Source organism: Drosophila yakuba, chromosome 3L, assembly GCF_016746365.2.
Source record: "Drosophila yakuba strain Tai18E2 chromosome 3L, Prin_Dyak_Tai18E2_2.1, whole genome shotgun sequence".
NCBI lineage: Eukaryota > Metazoa > Arthropoda > Insecta > Diptera > Drosophilidae > Drosophila > Drosophila yakuba.
In genome coordinates this window covers 2,099,087-2,111,938 of record NC_052529.2, presented here as the reverse complement: position 1 = coordinate 2,111,938, position 12,852 = coordinate 2,099,087, and the positions used below count along the sequence as shown (strand labels likewise).

Sequence of the window (12,852 nt, the reverse complement as noted above, 5' to 3'; positions counted from 1 at the left end):
CTGAAACGTTATCTAAGCAATTTTTTACCCTCTGCAGAGAATCGCTTCCAGCCCATTTACGATTTTGGTTATGTGGCAATGAACTTTGGCTGGGTTTATCCCGAAGACAGTGGAGAGTACGTATGCCGTGCCACCAACTTGTATGGCAAGGACGAGACCCGTGCCTTCATAAAGGTTTCTGGAAAGCCAGGAATTGTCTACGATTCCCAGCTGCCCGCTCACATGCAGAGCATTGACCGCATCCGCGAAATGGAAGCCTCATGGCAGGTGTAAGTATCAACCGATTGTAACGATTTTATAAGATAATGGTTGTCGCCCAGATTGTCGGTTATGTTTAATCCCCCCAAAACCTCGCATTTATTTAATTATATTTTGATCTCGTTATAGGGTGCCCGATGAGGTTGATCCCGATGCCAAGCCCAGAACCAAGCCTGTCTTTGTGAGCAAACTGGAGCCTCAGACTGTGGAGGAGGGTGATCCAGCTAGATTCTGTGTTCGTGTCACTGGCCACCCACGTCCGAGGGTTATGTGGCTGATCAACGGCCACACTGTTGTCCATGTAAGTTTTAATGGGATTTTGTTTTGAAACAATCTTGAAGATGGCAAATTTTTGTTTTAGGGCTCTCGTTACAAGCTGACCAACGATGGTATGTTCCATCTGGATGTACCGAAGACACGTCAATACGATACTGGAAAGGTAGAGGTGATTGCTCGCAACTCTGTGGGCGAATCGATTGCTACCACTGAACTCAAGGTTGTTGCACGATCGGACGATTATCGTAACGTGCTGAAGAATTCGCCACGTCGTAAGTTTAATTTTGAAGACACCCCAGAAATTCTGGAAACACTACTTATTTAACAGCTATTAGAGCGTTAACAATTTTTTAATGCAGTAGTCTTTAACTGAGAAAAACTAAATATGGACACTACATGCTACTTCACAAACAAGAACTCATTGTAAATATATACATACATTCCAACGCACAATACGCCACACAAGTTTAGTAGTCGTAGCACCCAAGTTATTTTCACTATAACCACATTCCAAGTAGTTTAAACATTTTAAACAACATGCACAGATATACCCAAATTCCAAAAAAAAAAAAAAAAAACAATCCCGATATGTCCTTGAATCCCAAAAAATCCTCCAAAAGAACCGATTGTCGAACTCCAGTCAGCGAGAGACTTCAGAGGAGGAATTCATGCAAAGGAAACCAAGGAAGCTGGCTCCCTAAGTATTGCCGGATCCGGGGTAATATGGTTATGACGTAATTTTGCGTGTGCACTTTCCGTCTGTTTTTAAACTGTGGGTATCATCCTAGTCATTGACCCTCTCTCTGTCTCTACTCATTTTCTGTTCCCTCTGAAGAACCCAAAAGAGCTAGTGAACCTCTGTGAAAGCCCCATTCATATCTAAACATATGAACCATAATATTTCTTAAGTCGCCTAATTGTAAATAAATTTTAAGTTTTTATTGCATGCTAGTTTATTTGCTAACGCTCATGGATCATCCAAACGTGCATGTGTTTGAGCTATAACTGGCTTTACCAAGAATTACTGTTTAAATTAGTTCTGGGCGACAATTAATAATGACCGCATCTCTGTTTAGCCTGGTACGATTACGAACTAGCTGCCTATCAGAAGGAGCGACAGGAAAACGAGTTGGAAAAGGTATTCGATGAGCGTAAGCAGGTCCTTTCCGAACAGAGCACACACACCTTGAAGGGCGTGGAGCACCTGAAGCCCAAGCAATACAAGCCAACCACTCCAGACTGGCAGCAAAATGTCAAGGCCAAGAAGAGCGAGGATTACTACAACAAGCTGCAGACTCTGGAAACTGAGCAGCTGCTGAAGGAGACCAACCTGCGAAGGGATACCCATCAGTACGCCATTCCCGGAGAGAAGGTCGTGAGCAGTTCCCAGGCCAAGGGAATGGCTCAGTCTTATGAAGAAAATCTGTGAGTACCTCTTACATTCCCTAAGATCTAACATAAGATCACACTGATTTCTCCCCTTTTCTAGTCAAGAGAAAACCAGCACTACTCAAGTGCAGGCTGCGCCACCCAAGGGTACTGCCCAACCATCCGAATCATCCGTCCATGGTCGCGAGGTTCATATGAACAAGCAGCAGCAGGTGCAGAAGGAGATCCAGGGTGACCTTGAGATTACCCGCAAGATAACCGCCACCGAAACAACCGAGGTTGAGCATAAGGGAACCATTCAGGAGCGTGTCGTTCAGGGACCCGTGAAACCGTCCAAGGCTCCGGTCTTCACCAAGAAGATCCAGCCGTGCCGCGTCTTTGAGAACGAGCAGGCCAAATTTGAAGTGGAATTCGACGGAGAGCCCAATCCAACAGTTAAATGGTACCGTGAGAGTTTCCCCATTCAGAACTCTCCGGATCTGCAGATCCACACCTTTAGCGGCAAGTCGATTCTGATTATCCGCCAGGTGTTCGTCGAGGACTCCGCGGTCTTCTCGTGTGTTGCCGAAAACCGTGGAGGCACTGCAAAGTGCAGTGCCAATCTTGTGGTCGAGGAACGTCGTCGCGCCGGAAAGGGTGGCATTCAGCCGCCTAGCTTTGTGACCACCATTCAGAGCACCACGGTGGCCACCGGTCAGTTGGCTCGCTTCGATGCCAAGGTTACGGGCACTCGGCCACTGGATGTTTACTGGCTTAAGAATGGCATGAAGATTCAGCCTAGCATCAAGTTCAAGATGCTGGAGGAGGACAGTGTTCACACTCTGCTTATTATCGAACCGTTCGCCGAGGATTCCGGTCGCTATGAGTGTGTGGCCGTCAATGCCGCTGGAGAGGCCCGCTGCGATGGTGACTGCATTGTGCAGTCGCCCAGCAAACCGGAGAAACCAACAACTCCGGGCAGCGAGAAGGCACCACACATTGTGGAGCAGCTAAAGAGCCAGTCCGTGGAGGAGGGAAGCAAGGTTATCTTCCGCTGTCGAGTGGATGGCAAGCCCACTCCCACCGCCCGCTGGATGCGTGGCGAGAACTTTGTGAAACCATCACGCTACTTCCAGATGAGCCGGCAAGGCGAGTACTACCAGCTGGTCATTTCGGAGGCCTTCCCCGAGGACGAGGGCACCTACAAGTGTGTGGCTGAGAACAAACTGGGCAGCATTCAGACCAGCGCCCAGCTTAAGGTTCGCCCAATCGAGAACCTAGACGCCCCGCCCACTATCACAGCCCTTAAGGATGTCTCCGTCACCGAGGGCATGCCCGCTCAGTTTAAGACGACGGTGACCGGCAAAGTGAAAGCCACCAGTGTCCAATGGTTCCGCGAGGGTCAGCTGATTCCCGAAACCCCGGATTTCCAGGTGAGCACCTAAATAATTAATTTTCTAAATAACATAAGTAATGGGAATAAAGAAACAGCAGGGTATACGGCTAGGATAGGGCCATATATAAATTTTTGTATATCCTTAAAACTGACAGCCTCCTTCCATATTTTCAGATGATCTTCGATGGCAACAGCGCTGTACTCCTGATTGGCACCACCTACGAGGAGGATTCGGGCATCTTTACTGTGCGCGTAACCTCGTCCACCGGCCAGGTCGAATCCTCAGCCAAACTGACTGTTAAAAGTAAGGATTAAGCTAAAACTAAGCCAAAACCGAAACCAGAGTTCGAAACCTAGCAAAACCAAACGTAAGCGAACCGTGTTCAAACAAACAAACCAACCAACATCAACAAAACCAACTCCAAAGAATGCTCAAAAAAGAAAATATGAAATGAACAAAAAACAAAACAACGACCGAGAAGAACTTTAACTATTAATCCCCGAGTTACTGACGTATTACATACAGTTACTACTACCCCAACCTACCTATATATATGATCAACTACTAGTCGTAAAAGTTTGAGTGAAGAATATTTTAGAGCGAGCCTGTCGAAACTTTCAAGGATTTTTCTAAGCTATCAAACCAACGAGTTATTTTTACTAACCTTTGCGAAATGTAAAAAGTGAAATGCAGCTAAATTCAAAAAAAAAAAAAGAAATAAATTAAAGATGTCTAACACGAAAACGTAACCGAAAAAATAGCACAAAAATATGAAAACAATTTTTAATTGAAAAATAATAAAAATAATTACAAGTATTTTGCAACATAAATATTTATAGACCATTTTTCTTTCTGGCACGGCCAAGACAACAGAAGCAACAACAACAGCTATTAAATAAAATTTGAAATTTTCTGTAGCGAGTTGAGTGAAAGTGGAAATGACTCAAATCCAAATGTAGCATATAGATCTCTAGCCCCTCGAGTTGAGTTATAAATAAGGCAGCTTATGTACAGCAGGCCACTTTAGGCACACATAATAATATTTTCAGTACCCGACCCGTCCGTAAATATACTTAAATACTTATAGCCATGCACATAGGTATTATGTGCCCCATCTATGAGTATTATAGTTTTGGGGCCGTGTGCAAAACGCACATTTGTCCCGCCTCCGCTCGAGCGTGAAAGTTGTATTTTTCATTTGAATATTAGCATAAAATATTATGGATGACACATCTAGCGCACACACACCGCGGGCTTCATGGCGATGCCAGTTCGCTATCTTGTATCTGCCAGATACACATTTCCCATATTCTATTTTCCATTTCCCATTTCCCCCTGTGAACGTGCGCAAAAACTAGCACGAATCGAGCAGATAGCAGTCGGTAGAAAAAAACAGAATATATCGAAAGCCTTTCAGCTGCCAGCCGAATTTTCTTAGACATATTATTTTTAAGACATATGTACGCCCAGCGGGCGTTCTATTTTCAAATTTCTTTTTGGAGAATGTGAATGTTTGGCTTTCGAGAACTAATTTCCAATAGATTAGCGTTCGAAATCCGTTCTGCTATTTTTAGTCACGCGGTGCTGTCTGGACTTCAGGCTTTCAACTACAATGAAAAACAATTATGTATTTTCTCAAGTAAATCTTGAAATTTATTTCAATTTTCTTTCAATAAAACACAAAAACACCGAAACCGAATAAATGTATTTGCTTAGGCATACGTGGATGGTTTAGGTACTAGCTTCTAGGTTCTAGAAGAAAACATAATGATAAATTACCTTTTGTTGTTGCTACTGCTGTCTATAAGGTGGATCAGGCAGAGATGAGAAATATACCGATGTTAGTCGGGCGACTCATCCTCTTGATCATTAGAGAAGAACATGAATTGATGATTCTGTTTATGGTGCAGAAAAGAATTTAATTAGATTAATCAGTTACGGCTGTTCAGTCATCAAGCCGCGGGCCTCTGTGATTCATAGTTGCCCGAAGGTTTATATTTAGCTGCCAGGCAGATTTCGGCTTTTAAGCAATGGTTAAGATTCCGTAGTCCCCTCTGAAAGTAAATTCCTTGTTAGAAAGGGTTCGACAGGAGGCTTTAAGATACAATATCATAAATGACTTTTACCAGCAACTTCGAACAGACAGTCGTACGATCCGGTCCTGCAGTCCATCTATGATGACTCCGATAGTAGACGATGTTAAAATGATTATTGTATTGTTTACTTTAATTGAATTTAATTTAATAGAATTTTATTTATTTTGTAGTGATGTTGCATGAGATTTTATTATTCATTTTTTATTACCGCTTTTTACTAATTCGTTTCGTTACTCTATTATTTGTCACACACTTTCTTTCTCGATCGTCACCAATCAATCATACATTTCGTGTACAAAATCCAAACGAATCTCGAAAGTAAATGCTGCTTTTGCCGCCAATTTTAATACTCTTTGTTACATGTTTTCCTTTGTGGCGAGAAGCTTTACTAAAAAATTAATCATAAAAACTCATGCGACCTTTGTTTTAAGTCTTATCTGTCATGTTTATGTTTACCCGATATGTTTTTTTATGTTCGATCACTTTACGATGACTTTGAAGTTTAATTGATTTGTTTCCATTTGATTATTTGGTAAGAACCAACACTCGCGTACACTCTTTTGTTGTTTAATTGTATCTCTCATGTATTTAATACTTAAAACCAATACCGCGTCTATAAATAAATCCAAGCAAAATGCATAACGATTGGAAACTTGTTTTTTACAACTGCCAAATGTCCTTCTTGCCACAATCTTCCTGCTACTGCTAAACTTGCACCGCCGCTGCTTGCTTCCCGTCATCTACATGTCGCCCGGAATCTCTGGAGGTCAGGTACCGCAGGTAGGTAGTGTCGATGCACGGGGTACATGCCCCAGCAAAAAACTGTCTACCTTATGATGTGTTCTGTTCTGCGGCCGATTGTTGTCTACATCCGACTGAGATCGTTGGAGTGCGCCGCACTGCGCTCTGGCTATATGGCTGGTCTATATGAGACCCGAGAACATTGAAGCAGACACACCCCGCCCATAAATCTGTGGTAGCTCTGTCGATGGTCGAACTGAACAGCCCCACCTGGTGACGTAGCCGCCACTAATCAGATATCTATTTTTGGCCTTAATGTATACAGGCGTTTGAATTGTTTGCTCTCAATTGTACACTTGCGTGGCCACAACCCCAGACCCCTCCCACCCTATCACAACGACGAGCTGATGATGATGAGCTGAAGTCAAACGAATGTCACTATTCGTTACGACTTGCCCAATTGCTGCCATGACAATGTGCCAGATTTAGGTGCAAGCTAATGCAGTTTCCATCATCAGCCCAAGTGGATTCGTCACACCCGATTAATGATTCACGAAACATAGATAATCGTCCTACTCACTACGGCACTCTGACTACTCGCACCTATTTTTATCAATGCCAATTATCAAAAATATGTATTGACCTAGGGCCCAATCCCATTTAAGCTTTATTCACGGTCAACGCAGATGAGCTGTCAGCCGGGGAAATATGATTTGTGGTCCACACACGCACGCACCTTTCAGATGGAGGGTTTTTGGTTCCCTTGAATACGAACCACCTTATGCTCTGATATTCAGCATACTAATTTTAATGGCTCAGAATAAAAATATTTATTTAACTAAAGAGCAGCAGGTAAGTGGTAGAATTGCATCAACTTGGCATCTAGATAATGCTCCATGAGGCTTTACATTTAATGGCTTGCGATCTCATTGTGAATGAACTAACTAGATATTTACTGTTATTTACATTTCTTTTGTAGACTTCCTAATAAAGGCTTTATTAAATCAGTACGGGAGACTATACAATTCCGAAAAAAGATTTGTTTTAATAGTTTGCTTTGAATACTAAGCTCTGCTAGAACTCTGCACTATATTAAGCGCATATTGTATTATTAGCTTGGGTTGACAAAATACTATTATCATTGTCCCATTCGAACTCTGGATGCGTTTTCTTATTTTTCCCACTTTTATACCTAGGGGTATATTAAAAAAAATTCTCCACTTAATCCCTCTTAGAACGACGCATCTCGGCCTTTCAATTGCGAACGATTGATTCCGCCGAGGATGAGTCCTCTTCCTCTGGCCGGGAGGACAGTGCCCCCGAGTCGCCACACGCTTTCCAACCTGGCCAGCAACCCGGCCAGCAGTTTGGTCAATTCCTGGGCGTCAACGGGCAGGGTCAGCATCAGGGAAGGTCGCGGCAGAAGAAACCCAAGGTACGCAGCAAGTCCCTGCAGCCGGCTACAAAGGTGATACCATGGCGCAAGTCATCGCGTCCCACTCGAGGACGTTCCCTGGATAAGGGTGTCTTCCTGCCAGGCTTCAAGCCTGAGCCTGTTAAGTCTTGGACTGAGGAGACTATTAGCCTAAAGGCTACGCCGATTGAAAAGAAGAAGCCCGCACCAAAACTAGAGGCAGCTAAGGTTGTACTGAAGTCCATCAAGACCGAACGTGATCAGGGCATCATGAGTCTCGGCGCTACCCTGGAGCAGATCATTGCTGGAAAAACCGAGAAGGAAGCGATTCCTTGGATCACTATGCGTGAAAAACTTAAGGCAGTCGAAAGTGTTCAGCAAGAGCTTAACAAATTCGATATAGATGAGGTCTATCTGCAACCCCTTGAAGGCCAAATTGAAACAGAAGGGCAGCTGCCACAGCAGGCTCAGGTGGAACAGGTGCAGCGCACCAAGGAAATCCAGCGCCTGAAGAGCATGGAAAGCGTTGAGATTATGGAGATGACCGACCAGATCGATAAGCTGATTACCCAGCAGCAAAACGCTAAAGATCTCATTCCCTGGAAGGAGATGCGCCAGCAGCTTAAGAGTGTCCAACGGGTTACCAAGCAGATCGACAAGTTCAAGATTGAGGAAGTCGAGCTCCGTCACCTACAGGCTCAACAAGCCATTACGGAGGAGTATCAAACAGGAACAGCCGAGGAGACTGTCGTCATGATTGATGAGAGCTCCAAGAGCTCGATCTCTAAAGTAATGCGTCGCGATGAACTGCAGCAGTATGAAGACCAGTCAAATATCTACAAGCAGCAGTTTATCACCACTGAGGATGTAAACATTATGCATGTTTCGGAGCGCGAGAAGCTGGAAGCCCAGAGGTTGATACGCGAACAGCAGGCTGTAAATTGGCGCCAACAGCAACAGCGCCCTCAGTTGCAGCCCCTGACTTCAGTTGAGGATACAGTAATCTCTCAGACTTCCGAGAGACAAAAGTTGGTGCAACAGCAGAGCATCATCGAAGAGGCTCAGCGTCAGCAGTTTGTGCAGGTTGAGGACTCCCAGATGATGAGCCTGGAGCAGTATGAGCACCAAAAGATGATAAACCAGCGCACCCAACAAGAAGCGTTTAGCTGGCGGCAGCCACGTGAACCCCAGAAGTTTATTCAGGTGGAGGACTCCTCGCTGCTGCATTTACAGGAACGTCAGGATACGCAGGAACAGCAGCTGCTGCAACAACAGCCTGTAATGTGGGATCGTGGCAGAAAGAAGCCCGACCAACCGCAATATGTGCAGCCCCAGGCGGCGCCTGTTCAAGAAGAATACGTGGAGAAGCCAAAAACGTATGAGGAAATGCACGACGAACTGGTTGAACCAACTCCGGTTCAACAACCTCAACCGGTACCAGTTATGTGGGAGCGAGGCAAGAAGAAACCCCAACCCCTGGAGAAGACCTTCGAGGAGGCGCACGACGAGTTAGTTGAACCTACTCCTGTCCAGCAGCCGGAGCCCGTCCCAGTCATGTGGGAACGCGGCAAGAAGAAGGTAGCTCAGCAGGAGTCTGTTTTATCCCAGGAAATGGTGCAAAGTTCTCAGGTAGTCGAACAGCAAATCGTTGAGGAAACAAAGAAAACTGCCGTTAGACGAGTGATTCCACCAAGAGAGCCAGAGCAGAAGGTGGAGCAGGTTACCTTGAAGCCAACACCCCGCCCACGTCCTAAGGAGGCTCTGAAGGCTGAGGAAATCCAATTGAAACCCTTGAAAAGCACCAGACCCGTACCACAACAAGCGGAGCCGGAACAGAAAGCCTATGAAGAAGCCACGGATGAGTTGCCTGAAGAACCACTACCTCAAGTACAGGATCAACCGCAGCCTGTCATGTGGGAGCGAGGCAAAAAGAAGCCCCAACAACCCACTGAGCAAGTGCCCGAGATTCCGAAAACTCTTGAGGTTGCAGTCGACACGCTAGAGGAGGAAGTGCCTAAGCCAACAGAACCGCAACCACAACCTGTATTGTGGGCGCGTGGCCAGAAGAAACCTCAAAAGGCTGATGAGCAAAAGCCGGAGCTTCCAAAGAGTCTGGAGATTGCCGTCGACACTATAGAGGAGGATCTTATCAAGCCCGTTCAACCTGAGCCACAACCTGTTCTATGGGAACGCGGCAAGAAGAAGAAACCGCAACCTCAAGACGTAGTTGAGAAGATGGATGAAGCTCCGACCAAGACATACGAAGAAGCAGTCGATGTTTTATCCGAGGAACCTAAGGTGGAGGAGAAGGCAGAGCCTGTCTTATGGCAGCGTGGTAAGAAGAAGATTCCCAAGCCGGAGTCCATTGAAGAAGTGCATCCTGATGAGGTAGATGCCCAAATAGAGAAGGTAGTTAGGGAAGATGTAGTTATTGTCGAAGAAAAACGCCGAATCAAGAAAGCCAAAAAGCCTAGGTCCACGAAAGAAGTATCCGAGGAGTTGTTTGAAGAACACCCGGAAGAGGAAATAGCTCCAGAAGAGGAAGTGCCGCAGGAAGAAGTGATTGAAGAACTTGAGGAGATTGTTGAAGAAAAACGTAAACTCAAGAAAATTAAAAAACCTAAGCTAAAACAGGAGGTGACCGAAGAGGAAAAACCTGATGAAGAGGTAATCGAAGAGTCTGAGGAAGTGGTTCAAGAACAGGAAGAGATTGTTGAAGAAAAGAAAAAGGTCAAGAAGGTTAAGAAACCCAAGACTGTCGCGGAGAAAGAACTCGAAGAAGAAATCCCAGTGGAGGAGACTGTTAAAGAGGTAGAAACTGCTGACGTTGTTGTCGAAGAGAGCAAACAGGTTAAAAAGGTAAAGAAACCAACTCGAACAGTTGAAAAGACTGATGTTGAGGATCTGCCAGTAGAGGAAGTTCCAAAAGATGAGCCCGTCGAGGAGCAGGAGGAGATCGTTGCCCAAGAAGAAATCCAGGAGCAAAAGCGAAAGGTCAAAATGGCAAAGAAGATCAAGAAGTCTATAGAAAAGACCGAAGTTGAAGAAGACCAACCAGAAGAGGATACTCCCCAAGAAGAAGTAATTGAGGAGCAGAAAGAAATAATAGAAACTGTTCCCGAAAAACCCAAAAAGCCTAAGCCAGCGCCCGAAGAGGAAAAGGTTGAGCAAGTCGAAAAGATTTCACTGAAACCTGCGCCAAGAAAACAACGTCCTCTGCCCGAAAAAGAACAAGTGGAGGAGGTCGTGCTTAAGCCCGTGAAAAAGATTGCTGCTGTCTCGGAACCAGAACAACCCGAAACACCTGAAACCGAATTTGACGTGAAAGAGTTTGCCATCACCACTCAAGAGGATATAGTGGATGTAACAAAGAAGCGAGTTAAAAAGAAAAAGCCAAAAACCAAGGTTGCCGCCGAAGAATCAACTGAAGAACCGGCTGAAGAAACTGAAGAGTTTGAAGAAGATGAAACACAGCCGGAAGAAGTGCAACCAGTTGAGGAAGTTCCGGAGGAGCAACCAGTAGCGGAAGTTGTTGACGAACCAAAAACGGCACCCAAGCCGAAGCCCAGAAAAGAAGAAATCATCGAAAAGGTTGAAGAAGTTGCTCTTAAGCGTGTTACTCGGCCAAAGAAAGAGCTACCTCAAGAGGCGGCTATCGAGGAAGTGCGATTGAAGCCTACTCAACGCACTTCTATCAAGCCCGAGGAAGTCAAACTAGAGGAAGTGGACTTGCAGCATGTGGAGAAAAAAGAAGATGAAATCGTTCAGGAAGAGAAACGAAAGACCCGGAAGGTTAAGAAGCCGAAACACGAAGACCTGCCGGAAATTCCCGATGCTGAGCCAACGCAACTGGAAGAGGCTGAACACATTGATCTTGAGAAGCAGCCAAAGCCCGAAGAAGACCAGCCTCAGGTGCCATGGAAGAGAGGTGAAAAGAAACAGCCTGTTGAGGAAGTCATGGAGGAAAAGAAATGGCCATCTGGCAAACGCCGTCCACTGCCTGAACAGCAGCCGGAGGAAGTTCAATTAAAGCCAATTCCATCTAAGCCAATTGAAGAACCGAAAAAGCCAGAAAAGGCCATACCTGGCCCGAAACTTGTGCCAGAAGAAAAACCGGAAAGCGAAGAGGAGGAACTGGAACTTGAACCGCTTAAGCTGCCTGAAGATAAGCAGGTAAAAGAGCCTAAGGCTAAGAAGGAGAAGAAGAAGAAGCCCAAGCTGAAGAAGGCCACACCATCCGTAGATGAGGTGTCCGAGGAAGTGGCTGAGCCCTTCGACGAGCCGATTGCGGAGGAAGATGAAGTGGAAGAGATGCCAGTGGACGATGTCAAGGTCGTAGCAGTGTCGGAAGATGTGCTGCCTGAAGAGGAAGTTGTGCCCACAGAGGAGACTCCTGAGGCAAAGCAGAAGGCGCACAAGAAGCGCACGAAGCGACTAAAGGAGGCCTCCGTGGAAGGTCAACCTCAGCTGCTGGAAGCGGCCATTGCTGAAATCGAAAAGGTGGATGAAATATCCCAGGAGATCTCACAAAAGACTATTACCCTACTCAAGAAGACTGAAGACACAAGACCTCAATTCATAACGACTGAACAGCTTATTGAGCTGGATGTGGAGGACGTACGACGCGACCTGGAAATGAAGGTCACATCGAACATCATTAAGAAGGAGAAGCGTCGAGTGGTGCTGGACGACAGTCAACCGTTGCCTGAGCTGGAGTTGATTACTCAGAAACGAATTCAAGAAGGCATCGACAAGTTGGCCGATGAGGAGCTCATTGAGGACCAGCAGCTTACCCAAAACCAGCAGGAGACGACTACCTCTGAGGTAATCGGTCAGGAGCGCAAGCTTGTCAAGAAGAAGAAGAAGGAGATTAAGCCTCCCAGGATCACCGAGAAATTGCGCCCACGCCAATGCGTTCCCGAGGAACCCACCGTGCTAGAGTGCAAAGTGGAAGGAGTTCCATTCCCGGAAATCAAATGGTACTTCAACGATATTCTCCTTTTTGCCTCTGAGAAGTACGAGATCACTGTCATGGAGCAAGTGGCGAAGCTTAAGATTGCCAAGGTTACTCCCAGTGATGTCGGCGTCTACACATGCGAGGCCAAGAACGAGGCTGGAGTGGCAACAAGTCGTACCAACATTATTTTAGGTAAGGTTGCTTTAAAAATAACATTTACTTTAAGAACGATTTCCGTGCCATATCTTATATATTTTAAAATTACAAAAAAAAATTGTTTGCTGTAAACGGAAATGGTTCTTAAATCACCATATAATTATTATGATTATTTTTGTGGTGCCGTTT

The 12,852-nt window shown here is 45.5% G+C and overlaps 1 protein-coding gene and 1 long non-coding RNA gene across 19 annotated transcripts in view; one reads left to right on the top strand and one right to left on the bottom strand.

The window, feature by feature from the left end:
* Positions 1-12,852, top strand: part of LOC6532491 (titin) — a 128,327-nt gene that overhangs the window by 64,569 nt on the left and 50,906 nt on the right. For 16 of the 18 annotated variants that reach the window (XM_039374424.1, XM_039374423.1, XM_039374420.2 and 13 more), the window contains 7 exons: positions 38-269; positions 388-559; positions 620-806; positions 1,611-1,959; positions 2,024-3,335; positions 3,473-3,602; positions 7,372-12,699. In XM_039374424.1, the coding sequence (XP_039230358.1) occupies positions 38-269; positions 388-559; positions 620-806; positions 1,611-1,959; positions 2,024-3,335; positions 3,473-3,602; positions 7,372-12,699 (7,710 nt within the window). Of the gene's footprint in view, positions 1-37; positions 270-387; positions 560-619; positions 807-1,610; positions 1,960-2,023; positions 3,336-3,472; positions 6,048-7,371; positions 12,700-12,852 lie in introns of those variants that run through there. The other 2 variants (XM_039374433.2, XM_015193902.2) reach the window with 2 other exon arrangements.
* Positions 4,928-7,363, bottom strand: LOC120321561. Its single transcript, XR_005561228.2, has 2 exons — positions 5,426-7,363; positions 4,928-5,353 (listed from the first exon to the last, which is right to left on the bottom strand). It is a non-coding gene; the product is annotated as an uncharacterized LOC120321561 (long non-coding RNA).